Source organism: Eschscholzia californica, unplaced genomic scaffold (assembly GCF_041429995.1).
Source record: "Eschscholzia californica isolate CP2 unplaced genomic scaffold, dmEscCali1.0.p SCAF_4, whole genome shotgun sequence".
In the NCBI taxonomy this organism is placed as follows: domain Eukaryota; kingdom Viridiplantae; phylum Streptophyta; class Magnoliopsida; order Ranunculales; family Papaveraceae; genus Eschscholzia; species Eschscholzia californica.
Window position 1 is genome coordinate 14793941 of NW_028238461.1, and position 12712 is coordinate 14806652.

Consider the following 12712-nt stretch of genomic DNA (forward strand, 5'->3'; position numbering starts at 1 on the left):
CTCGATCTCACGACCTCGTGAGTTTAAGAGGGGGTGTCCAACCACTGCACCAAAGGCTGGTGGACAAAGGGTACAATTTGATAATTTACTTCTTCATATCTAATTTAGAAACTCAAAACGAAATTAGTTATTTAGCTTCAGCCAAATCAGATCTTACTCAGAAGATATCCAAGAGCTACCTCAACTAATTACTTCTGATCTCAATAAAATTCAGCTTTTATTTCATCCGTATTTATAGTAACCAAGAAAGAAATAGAAAGTTCTCACTTCCTCTAATGAAGAAAACTTTTTAGCAAGTCTCGAATTCTATCACGTTAATTCTGTTTCTCAAACCCTATATAAACAAACTATTCCCACCTTCTCTCTCTCTAACCCACTCACTAATTCTTGATTTGATTCACTCTGTTTCTCTCTCTCTTACTCATCATGTATGAAAGAACAGAAAACCTTGACTGGTCACTAGAAATTCTCCCATTAACATTACCTGATGAAACTAATAGAAATTCTGAAACTGGGTATATCAAGATCCACATGAAAGAGAAATTCAGAGTTATAGAAAGAATGATGAACAATGAGTTAATAATGATTCATGATATGTGGACTCGAACCCCTTCCTCCCAAATTTCTGAGAAAATCCAAGACTTATCTTCAATTCAATTCACTGAATTATGTATTTCAAGAATGTTAGAAGGTTTGAATCTTTACTCAGGTTGTTTCCAAGATGTGAAAATCAAAATTGTCAACTTTATAGTTGAAGAATCAATTAAAGCAATAAACAATAGGTTAAAGAATTATGGGTTTTTGTTGAATTTGAATGTGATGATAGAAGAAGAATTGATTGAGAAATTGATTGAAGAAACAGAGGAATTGGATTTAGAAGAGAAGGAAACAGAGAGGAAAAAGAATGGATTTGTGGGGAAGAATTGTGCTGTTTGTTTGGATGATTTTTCAGTAGAATCAAAGATTAGTTGTTTGCCTTGTTTTCATACTTTTCATAGAGATTGTGTTTTCTCTTGGTTACAGATAAATAATTCTTGCCCTCTCTGCAGGTGTGAGATTCCATTAATTCTTAATTCTTGAAGGAGAGAGAGAGAGAGAGAGAGAGAGAGAGAGAGAGAGTCCCCTAGTTACTTGCCCTAACTAATCTTTATATTCTTACACTTGGTTTACACTTTCATTAGTTCTATTTGAACAATAGTCAAAAGGGTTAAATATTGTAAGTATGATATTTTTGTTGATTACTCAATCATGGAATTTCTACATATGAGTTGTGGAATATAAATTTTGTAAGCAAGATATTTTGGTCAGTATACTAGTGGAACAATTATATTTGGATTATGTAATACAATTTTGGAAGTATGATATTTTTGTTTGTTACTCAAGTAATGAAACATTTACATTTGTGTTTTGGTCTATTATTTTATGACTATGATGATACTTTAATAATTTTTATTCTACGTGTCATACTTTCGATACATGTATTAGAAAAACTTACATATTCTATCTAAAGCACGTGCAACTTAGGAGCAAAAACGTTTCTAGCTTGGCCAGATAATTTACGACATAGACGATAATATAAGGGGAAAGACAAACATTTTGTCAACTTAAACCTCATTATTTGTACTAAAAAACAATTCATAGAAAATGAGGTTTGAGAGTTGAAAAGGGCAGACTTAGATGCTCTACTTGTACAACAGTGGAAAATAAACCAAATACATAGTCCAAAACATGAACTAGCATAACTAGGTCAAAATTCTTACTACTTTAGGTCATAAGCTTGTAAATACATGGACATGGGTAATGGGTTGGCCAAAGGTGGCCCATGGCCTTGTGGTACTAAAACCCTAGGTAGGCTAGGTAACCACTACTTTTTTTTTTTGGCTTAGGTCACCACTACTTGCTTTAGCCTCTCTGTGTTTTTGGTTCAAGCTCTCATTTTTAAATGGGTCCATAACTTGTATTGTGAAATATAAGATTGGAAAGTAAGATTAGGATTCTTGGGGTACCCTAAAAGGGTGTCCAAGTTGCCTTGTAAACTGGCTTTAGTTTCTAGTTTGCTTTAGTGATATTTTTAGGGTTGTTTCACTTTCATTAGACATTTATAGGTCCTATAGGGCACTCACAAGTCACTATATATATAAAGAGGAATATGTTAGCTTGTGCTCAAATTTATGTCACTCTATTGATGAGGTTTCCTTTTTCTTTTCTTTTGAAATTGGTTTGGATATTATTAGTCCGATAAAAAACCATATTTTTTAATTTCGGGTCAAGAACAAAAGTACATGCAAAGTGGGTCTTATCGACGAAAAAGTATGTATAAAAAAATATTTAACACAAACTCAATTCAAATCATAAATTAAGGTCCAAGCTTTCAATAAGCAACACTTTAGAACATAAAATATTACAACATAATGACCTAAATAGCAATGATACCACCTCCTATAACATTTCCATCCCAAAAGTTCTAACCATAATTGAATTCATACCACACACAACAATAACATAAAAAAAACACAATAAAATTTTGAATATTTTAAAGATCAAAGTCACCATCTTGTTCATTTGGTAGAGACCTTAAAGTGAGATAATCATGAGAATGATTTTCGTGCGTAAGGACGAATATTCTCACTAGTTCTCTTAGCCCGACTAGTAGTTCGAAACTCTGAGATAGGCTCAATGGAATTCGATCTTAGACGCCTTTGTGGGTCAGATTTCTCCTTATTGTTACTAATCTTGTATGTATTACTCCCCACAACTTTCACTGCTTTGTGATTCTTGCAACTCAACAAAATACTATCTCTACTTCTTTGAATCTTCCTGGCTATAGAAATCTTAGCAATTTTGGGTTTGTTCTTCTTGGTTATAGAAATCTTAGCAATTGTGGGTTTGTTCTTGCTTGAGGTTGTAACTGAAGAAGTACCCTCTTTAGGACTTTTTACTATGACCTCCATTTTTGGCTCATTTTGATCACATGGAGTCGAAAATTTTTCGGAGAAGTTCTTAATCTCAAACAAGTCGGAACTTGAATCGCTTTCCATGTCGTAGAATGACCCACCGATGTCTGTAGATGTTGGAATATCCATGATTACTTGAGATACATTCTTGTCTAAGCAAACAGAGGACTCAATAACCTTCGATGTCTTTCCCTCCTTTTCTTCTAACTGTTTTCCAACAGTCGAATTTCCTGCATCGACATTTAAATCTGCTAAACCAACAACCAAGTTATCACATTTTTGGTAGGAAATCTCTGCTTTTGACAAGGATGGCGATTGAGTTTGCTTCTTTTGAACCACATTGGCTTGGACTTCATCGATTTTGTTCGCCGTTTTCGTGAGCTCTTTAGGAGTATTGGCGATGTCTCTGTTAACAACATTTTCTTCAATATCAACAGACTTTCCATCAGAACAACTACACTTGAAACTAAACCTGTTCAAACATTTTCTACCATTGAACTTGATCTTTTTTTCACTACTACTTTGAGACTTTTGGTTCGAAGTTATAGGCAGCAATGAGCTTTGGCTATTAGAACTCCTTTTCGAAGAAACACTTGAATTTCGTGGCATAATTTTCGTCTTCGTTATGGTCATTGCCTTGACCTTCTTCTCATCTTTCTTTTCTTGCTCCTTCTTTCTACCGTCATCGTTGAAGATGCCGGTTTGGGTACCTTCATTGATCTTCTCCCCCATTTTGTTTAGATGGTTTTTAGGACTAGTAACTAAGGGAGACGAGTTTGTGTTCGATTTGAAGACGTTAAGTATGAATGTTTCCTTGTTGAGATAGGAAGAAAATGAGGCGTTTCGGGTAAGGGTATTTTTATCTTCATATACCAAGGATTTGGGAATGTTTTTTATGTTGCAGGTTGATGGTGATGAAGATGTGGCTTCTGCCATGGAATTTATGCTGGAGGAGAATCTTTCTATGTCAAACAAGCAAAGAGAACAAAATAGATATGATGACAATAAGAACCAGAGTACTTAAAGAGGGCAGAGGTTATAAGAACTAAATCTCTCTTGTAAAAGTACTATGGAAAGTGACCCAACAACAAGAGTTTAGTTACTTTGGAAGCAAGAGAGAGAGAGAGAGAGAGAGAGAGAGAGAGAGAGAGAGAGGAATCAAGAATTTATAAGGTTGAATGAGATGGAAAGAGAATATGAGCTTGAATAGCAAGAGTGCACTTGAGAACAAGTTCTTTTGAGTAGAGAGAGTTGGGGTTGGTCCATTGGCACCATATACAATATAGAAAGGAAGTAGGCCCTAAGGCCCAAAGTATTTCTTACCTTTTCCCCTTGCAAAAAGGACAGACATACTCCACTAAAATGAGGGGTTTCCTTTATGGAGTTCTTAATCTATGTGGGTGTAGGTGTACATTATGTAGATATGGAGTATATTATTTATTGGATATTTTTTTTTTAATTATAACAATACATGAACAAGGATGTTTTTCTAAAAAATATGGAAATTTTTGTTAATCCCATATCATTTTCCTATAACTATGTTCTCCTAATCACAATTCATTTCCTTAATATCACCTTGTAACAATCCAAGCCTCAAAATATGTTAATTATCTCTGCTTTTGCTCTTTGGGTTCGAACTCATCAGCTACATGATATTGTTTAAAGAGTAACAAAAAAGAACTTCGACACTCACTAAACTTGAGTTCATTTATACTTAGGCGTTAGATGTGTTCTTAAGCAAATGGCGAACTATCATATTGTTCACCCTCATAAACGAATTATGCTCGATTTTAACGCCCAAAATCTCATTAGTTACTGAAGTTGTCTCAACTTTTGCTACTAAAACATAAAACCAAAGTGCTAACGCGCGTGTACTCGAGATTTTTGGGAGATATTTAGGTTGATGTAGAAAAACTTAATGGTATATTACAAACTTAATGTGGTGGTGAGGGAACTATTTCATATCTATCACCAAGGTAGTAATATAGACAAATTGTCTGTTGGATATTCCAAGACATCATAGTCCAAAAACAAAAGTTCCGTTGGACATTCATTGAGACGGTTTATGACATTATTTTTTTTGTTAAAAGTATATATATTATTAAACTAATTCAAAGTCTCATTACAATACATATTAAGAAGAAAATACGGGATACAGTTTCACTTTTTGACTCTTTCCTTTCGACGCGCCCATTTTGCTAACTTGTCAGCTTGAGTATTTTGATCCCTCTTGATGTAATGGAACTTAACCTGTTGCATCTCCTTCTTTACATTTTTTATTTGCCGAATGTGAACGAGTGATTGCCATTGAACCTGATGCTTTGAGTTATTCAAATGTTTGATAAGATTTATATTGTCGCTTTAGATGATGACCTGCATGTAATTGTTTTCTTTTGCCCAAGTAATTCCGTACAGAATAGCTAAAGCCTCTCCTTCCTCACTGTTTCTTGCTCTACCAATATTCACACTTGCACCGATAAACTTAGACCTGTAATCATGTACAATCAGACTAGTTCCTATTATTTGAACCGCATTAACAAAAGATGCATCAACGTTAATTTTCACATACGGTTGAGTCGGAGGTTGCCATTTAGAGATGACAGTTTTATCTTGATTCACTTTACTTGCACTAATATTTGGAAAAGATTTTATCGATTCTATTACCTTGTTTACATCATAAACCGTTTGTTGGAAGCAGTGATCACATCTCATTTTCCATATAAACCATAAAATAGTAACAAAATGTAAATTGCCAATCGTACAATTGGTATGATCCTGATTTTGCCAAGACATAATCCACTCAGATACTGAAGGAATTTGTTCAGAAATAATGTTAAAGTGAAACCATATTCTCTTAGCTATGGGGCAATATAATAGCGCATGTTCTATTGTTTCGATTTCTGTGCAGTTTGGACAGTTATTAATATTTCCGATGTATTTACCTATGCGTTGCCTTACCGGAAGTGCTTTCGTACATATTTTCCATATGAAAAGTTTGATTCGAGGAATGGTGGGTAAAGACCAAATAAAATTCCAGTTAATGTCTTCTGAAGGAGGAGATTGGAATTCCGGTTTATGACATTAAGTCTATAAACAACAAATGTAGTAATATTTTTCAGAACGTTTATTATTGTTATCAAAATATTGTAATTCATCGTGTCTGGAACTAATGCCTTAGACATTACCAAACATCTAATCCCACAACAACACCTTAAATATTAATATACATTTGAAATCTCCGAGACCAACGCATCACAAATACAAAAACTTTTAAATATCTCAAACAAATACTTAAGACAAGAGTCATTCTAAATGTTTTTTTTTTTTGAGAAATCGACTATGATCTACGTTAATCCTTACAAGGCATTGATACATAATGAAGATGTGATACGCACGATAACTGTCGAAGTTAAATCAGTAATGTAAGAGACCTAAATTCAAACAACATAAAAGATGAGAATCGAACTTAGGACCTCTAGAAATTTGGAGTTTATGTCAATACTTTACTTGACCAAGCAAAGAGTTAAGACACATTCCAAGTGTTCTAAACCATTGCTCCATCATTATTACCCCAAATCGTCTGCCCCCTAATCTCATGATCGGATGGTCTTTATCAGGCCACGACAATATGTTTCCATAATCCCGGGACAGGATCAGTTCATCTCCTGCCGATTCACCTTTTTCCCGCCTTCCAGTTGCAATAATGATATCAGTCAGTGCTTTTCTTCTCTTCTAGGGTTTGAAAACAGAAAACAACAAGAGCAGTGTCAATGGAGATTCCCCAGGCGTACTGAAAATATCACTGGATTGTCTACTCTTTATTTCCTTTCTCATCTTCCCGGAACTCTCTATTTAGGTAACCACTCTTTTCTTTCTTGTTTTTCGCTACCCTAAACCCTTAGAGGTAAAGAACTCACGCGGATTGTCTAAAAGAAAACCCTGATGATGAATACCTGAAGGACCGTCAGTTCCTTTTGCAAGAAACCCATTTTTGACTGCGAAGAGTTTGTTATTTTGAAGTCAGATCTGAAATCTGACTCGATCTCTGAAATGGACTTGAATCAGGTCTTAGAATGGTTGTTTTTCGTCTGACTTGTGATGTCAGTCTGATACGTTAATGGGTACTTTTTGGTTTATTTCGAGTTCATTTGAGTCAGACTTTTCAGATTCAGACAAGTTCCTTTCAGTCTGACTATTTTTTCAGATCTAGACAATGACTAAAAGAATAGGTGATTTTGGTTTATTTAGAGTTCAATTGGGCCAGACTTCTCAGATTCAGATGAGTCAGATTTTAGAGTATTTGCTTTTTGCAAGTCAGATCTGTCTCGATCTCTGTATGGGTTAATATCAGATTTTAGAATGTTTGTTTTTGTTTGACTTGTGAGGTCTGAATTACCAGTAGGTGATTTTGGTTTATTTTGAGTTCATCTGAGTCGGACTTTTCATATTGAGACGAGTATGACAAGTCAGACATAGACAATGAGAAAAAAAGTACCACCAAACAGAATTCTTCGGGGCGAGCTAGTTCATGTATCTGTTTGCATGTTCTTGTATCTGTCGAACTAGAGCACATATTGAAGAAATCAAAAATAGTTTTCTTTGAAACATGGTTATTTAGGTCATTAAGGAAGAACAGGATATGGGTTAGGGCTTTTAGACCTAGTAACACTAAAAAAACTATTGATATGGAAGGATATATATTGTGGAGAATATGGAGACCAAACTGAACTCAACCTACCCCATTAACAACATCCTTAAGGTCATCAAGTAAGCGACTAAAGGTAAAGGTTTTGATATGCCAACTTGAGATATTTCAAAAGTAGTATAGTTTTCTAGAAGTAAAGCCTTTGTTTGTGTATTTCATATATCATCTATTGGAAGAAGTGGGATTCAATAACAGATCTTGGAAATGGGAAGCTTTTCGGTAATATGTAAATTCGTGATGTCATTGTTCGTTTCTCTTACTTCTGTCATCTATTCTACTCTATAGTAATTATAATAATTAAAAGTTAATGTGCATTTTTTGTTATTCTTTCTACTTGAGTTTGATTTATTATTGATACTTTTGTAGGTCTATAACAATGTCACAGCCACCGTCTGATATTTGTTCCCGTATTCCACAAGCAGTATGCACCACAATGGTTGGTGTCTCTGGTGAAATTCCTTTGGATGATGACATTATAGAGGAAGAAAGCCTCGTTGAATCAGAATCGGTATCGGAATCGGACTCAGAACTAGAACCAGAACTCAAGAAACAAAATACGGGGATTAACGGGTTGAGTGTGTATGACAAACAAAAATCTTTGAGAGCTTACATCAAAATGATTGTTGAATCTGATTTGGACTTAAATATGTTTGATCGCAGCAGTTCTTTCCAAGATTATGTTAAGTGTCTGAACCCGAAAGCCAAGTTTAATTTAGTAGGGATTGAGGAAGCTGTCATGAAACTCTTTAATGATATGAAGGTTAAGTTGCAAGATGTACTTCTTCAGCTATCTTCCCGAGCTAGCCTCTCGACAGATATTTGGAAACCAGAGTATCAAACTAAGTGCTATTGTTGTTTGACTTGCCACTACATTGATAATGATTGGGTATTCAACAAAAAGGTCATCGGATATAAAGTTCTATATGACGAAAGTGAAGTAAATGATTTGAGTGAAATAGTCAAATCTCAAACTATGTCATGGAATATCGAAAACAATTTGTTTGATATAGTTATTGATGATGCTGTGAACAGCGATGATGAAGTGGCATTCAATCTTAAAGAATGGTTTAACCTTAGAGAAGCTTTACCTCTTAAAGGTCAGTTGTTCCCCATGTATTGTAGCTCTCATATTATAAATATCATTGTGCAAGATGGGTTTGAAGTGATTGCTAATCTTTTAAGAAAAATTCGTGATAGTATAACTTATTCAGAAGCTTATTGCGAGAATTTCGAAAAAATATTATCGGATATGGGGTTGGCTGGTAAATATGTTCCTTCTGATAACCTACTTCGGTGGAATACAACTTATAATATGCTAAAAAAGGCTGTTAAAGTACATTTAGCATTTGAGCGCTTAGCCGAGTTACATCCAGAGGATAAATATTTGCCTTCTAAAGAAGAATGGAAATTAGGAAAAGTAATTTGTGATTGCTTGAAAGTTTGTTATGAGACGAAGCTTCAATTTTCAAAGGCTAAGTATCCAACAACTAATGTGAGCTTTAAAGGTATTTTTTATGTTTACAAAAGCATACTTAAATGTGAATCAAGTGAACATGATTGTGTTCGTGAAATGGCATATAAGATGAAAGAGAAACTTGATACCTACTGGAGTAAATGTAGTTTAATGATGAGTATGGGTATGATTTTCGATCCTCGATATAAGATGGTTTTTGTAGAGTACGCTTACAATGTCATATATGGAAGTGAATCACAAACCTATATCAGCAAGGTTCTTCAGTCTCTGAGCGAGCTTTACTCTTCATACGAAATGCATTTTAGTAATGTTCTCGCAGAAACTGATAAGGACTATGAGAGCTTCTTGAAGCAACGATTAGGTGATTTACAAGTTAATAAGTCAGAAATCGAGAATTACTTAGAAGAGGAATTGTTTCCGAGGGATGCAGATGAAAGTAGTTTTGATATATTAGTTTGGTGGAAAACATATGGGATTAAGTATCCCACACTCGCAAGGATTGCTCGTGATATCTTAGCAGTTCCTGGATTTACTCTACCGGAAAAGTGGGCCTTTAATGTGGAGGGACGGGTAATTCCAGAAAACCGAGTGTCGTTGGCTCCCGATATAGTCGAAGCGTTGACTTGCATAAAGGATTGGTTACCACCAAGTAAAAGTAAGTCTATTAGTGAATAATGTTACTTTTCGAGTTATGTTTCTCTTATATGTATTGTTGTCTTACTTCTATTTTTCTCATCTAGTGATGTCAGGTGATGATTCTGATGAATTGATCGATGAATGACTGCTTGGGAGTTGATAGGTTGCAGGTTACAAATTGAGTAAGCAAATTATTCACTCAAACCAGTCTTATTATATCAAATATGACCTTTTCTTCTATCACGTTGATTACTTTCTTAGACTCTCTGCCTTTGTCTTATAAAATTATAGTTACTGTTATAATTATAGAAGAGTGTTTGAAGGTCAACCTTGTTAAAACAAGCTCATTACACATTGCCTCTGTTACAAAGAGTCTTTTCGGTGTCTATAAATTAGCGACAAAAAAAGTTTTTCAAGCCGGAACTTGGGATGATATATATCAATCGGAGCTCATAACAAAAAACTCGTGAACCGGCCAAACCCTATCAGAATTGACCGAGGGAGGATTAAAAACGAGTAAACGTTAAGGTTATAGGTCAATATTGGCAGTTTGGGATTAGCTTTGTCTCGAATGAATTGTTGATTAACAATATCTAGGGTCAAAGAATTTACTCTTTGTTGTAGAAAAATCAGTCATTCGTCCTTTGATTTGTTGTCGCAGAAGTGGTAATGTTGGTCTTGCTTACTACAATTAGAGAAATTATTTCCGCTTTTTTTTCGTTCCAAGTTACAATTCGGGTAGGACAATTTAGCACCCATCTGATATTATGTATTCTTCATGACGCAGATGCTAAAGGAGGAAGTGGAGAGCGAGAAACGAAAAGACAATGAGGAAAAAAATTTATATATTGACGTAACATCTATAGAAACTTAGGTCTTAGAATTTTTGTACAAAAAACTAGAAAAAGAAAGCATAGGTGATACGGTACTTATACATCAAGTTGAAACAACTAAACTTGCTATTAGTTTTGATTCTATGTTTAGAACTTATCTCGTGTTTGTTGTGTTTTCTAACTTTTTCGTTGCCTCTGAGATGTTCTCCATGATGACTAGAAATGAAATAAATCTTAACTCATCTTATAAAATATCGAATAAAAATAGTATCCAAATTTTGTACCACTAAACGAAAAATCTTATATAAACATGAAAATTTCATTAAAATCTTGTATCTAGCGAAAAAGTTGTTTGTATATTTAAGGGTTCTTTTGCGCTTTTAAAGTTAAATTAAGCATCAAAAATCTTAATTTGTAAATGCAGATTATTCATCTCAAAATAGTTTAGGTTTTTCGAAAATAAATCAAATTTATATAAATGTACAAATTCAATGTCTTTTCATAACAACATTAACTAGAAAAAGGTATGGGTTATATTCTTCAAATTAATGGCTTCGCTTTGGGTCTCAGCGGAGGTCGCCCGACAAGACCCATTGTACACTGCTCGAGTTGAAATGCGTGACGGGTCCATCCCATTCCTAAGATTGCAGACCATGAACCATCCACAAGATTTGGCTTAAGGAAGTTTCTATTCTTTCTTGATATCTATCCTACTCAAATTAGAAGTAACTAAATTTAGAAAGTTTCTTTTTTCTCCTTCATTGGTAATTAGAAATAGGTATTCCATATATATATATATAGAATACCACCACACTTGAGATCCATAATTTGTATTATTACTTGGTCGACTACTACTATACCAGGTGTTCCCTTCAAGTAAGTTCTCATCTTCAAATCACCTTTTTTCACCAACACCATTGATAACATGCCTTCTCTCTTTAAATCACCTCTTTTCTTCTTATCTTTCCTTCTCACCTCCTTTATTCTTCTCTCCTTTTCATCATCTTCAGCTCAAATACTTCAAAAAACATGCTCTAACTATTTATTTGTCGATCAAAACCGTGTTTACAACTTCTGCAATGATCTTCCTGTTCTTAACTCTTTCGTTCACTGGAATTTCAACCCATCTACCCGAATTGTCGATATCGCTTACCGACATACAAACATAACATCTTCAACTTGGGTTGCTTGGGCAATCAATCCCACTTCAACTGGTATGATTGGAGCTCAAGCTTTTGTTGCCTACCAAGGTCTCAATGGTTCCATGCATGCCTACACTTCCCCATTGAATACCTACAAAACCCAACTTCAAGAGGGGCCTCTTAGTTTCCCTGTCCATGATATATCTGCAACCTATGCTAATGAAGAGATGACTATATTTGCAACTTTCAAACTTCCCAACGACAACATTACAACGGTGAATCAGTTATGGCAAGATGGACCTCTTATCGACGGAATCAATCCTGGGATGCACCGTATATCTGGACCCAATGTTCAATCTTTTGGGTCTCTTAATTTGCTATCGGGATACACATCGAAGCCAGGAAAAGGAGGAGCAAGTCCAAGACTTAAACTCAAGAATGTACATGGGGTGTTGAATGCAGTGAGCTGGGGAACCCTAATGCCGTTGGGTGCGATAATAGCAAGGTACTTGAAGAGAGTGGATTCGACAGGACCGAAATGGTTTTACATGCACATATTCTGCCAAACATCTGCTTATGCAGTTGGAGTTGGTGGATGGGCAAGTGGTCTTGTGTTGGGTAAGAAGTCTTCAGGCATTCAATACGATGCTCACAGATATATCGGCATTGTTCTCTTTGTTCTTGCTACGTTACAGGTACTTGCGATGCGTCTAAGGCCAAAACCAGACCACAAGTACAGATTCTACTGGAACATCTATCATCAGTTGACGGGTTATATTGTGATTGTGTTGAGTGTTCTAAACGTTTTCAAAGGTATTGATATACTAGACCCAGAGAAGAAGTGGAAGAATATTTACATCGGAGTCATATCGACCTTGGGTGCAATAGCAGTTGCTTTGGAACTCATCTCCTGTTCCACAATGATCAAAAGGAAGAATGAGCAATCCGTTCCTGAAATCATGGTCTAG

At 35.1% G+C, this 12712-nt stretch overlaps 2 protein-coding genes and 1 pseudogene across 3 annotated transcripts; 2 read left to right on the forward strand and 1 right to left on the reverse strand.

The window, feature by feature from the left end:
* Nucleotides 1–2327: 2327 nt before the first annotated feature.
* Nucleotides 2328–4030, reverse strand: LOC147543042 (uncharacterized). Its single transcript, XM_086638493.1, has one exon. It carries the CDS (start codon nucleotides 3888–3890, stop codon nucleotides 2589–2591), a length of 1302 nt encoding a protein of 433 aa, XP_086494619.1. The 5' UTR covers nucleotides 3891–4030; the 3' UTR covers nucleotides 2328–2588.
* Nucleotides 4031–6479: 2449 nt separating this feature from the next.
* LOC147543043 (zinc finger BED domain-containing protein RICESLEEPER 2-like) lies at nucleotides 6480–10757 on the forward strand. Of its 2 annotated transcripts, none has more exons than XM_086637599.1 (4): nucleotides 6480–6810; nucleotides 8026–9788; nucleotides 9874–9951; nucleotides 10557–10757. In XM_086637599.1, exons 2-3 carry the CDS (start codon nucleotides 8036–8038, stop codon nucleotides 9912–9914), a joined length of 1794 nt encoding a protein of 597 aa, XP_086493725.1. In that variant the 5' UTR covers nucleotides 6480–6810; nucleotides 8026–8035; the 3' UTR covers nucleotides 9915–9951; nucleotides 10557–10757. The 2 variants fall into 2 exon arrangements, with proteins under 2 accessions (XP_086493725.1, XP_086493726.1); XM_086637600.1 differs by lacking the exon at nucleotides 6480–6810 and adding an exon at nucleotides 7412–7735.
* A 770-nt stretch (nucleotides 10758–11527) lies between these two features.
* LOC147543044 (cytochrome b561 and DOMON domain-containing protein At5g47530 pseudogene) lies at nucleotides 11528–12712 on the forward strand (annotated as a pseudogene).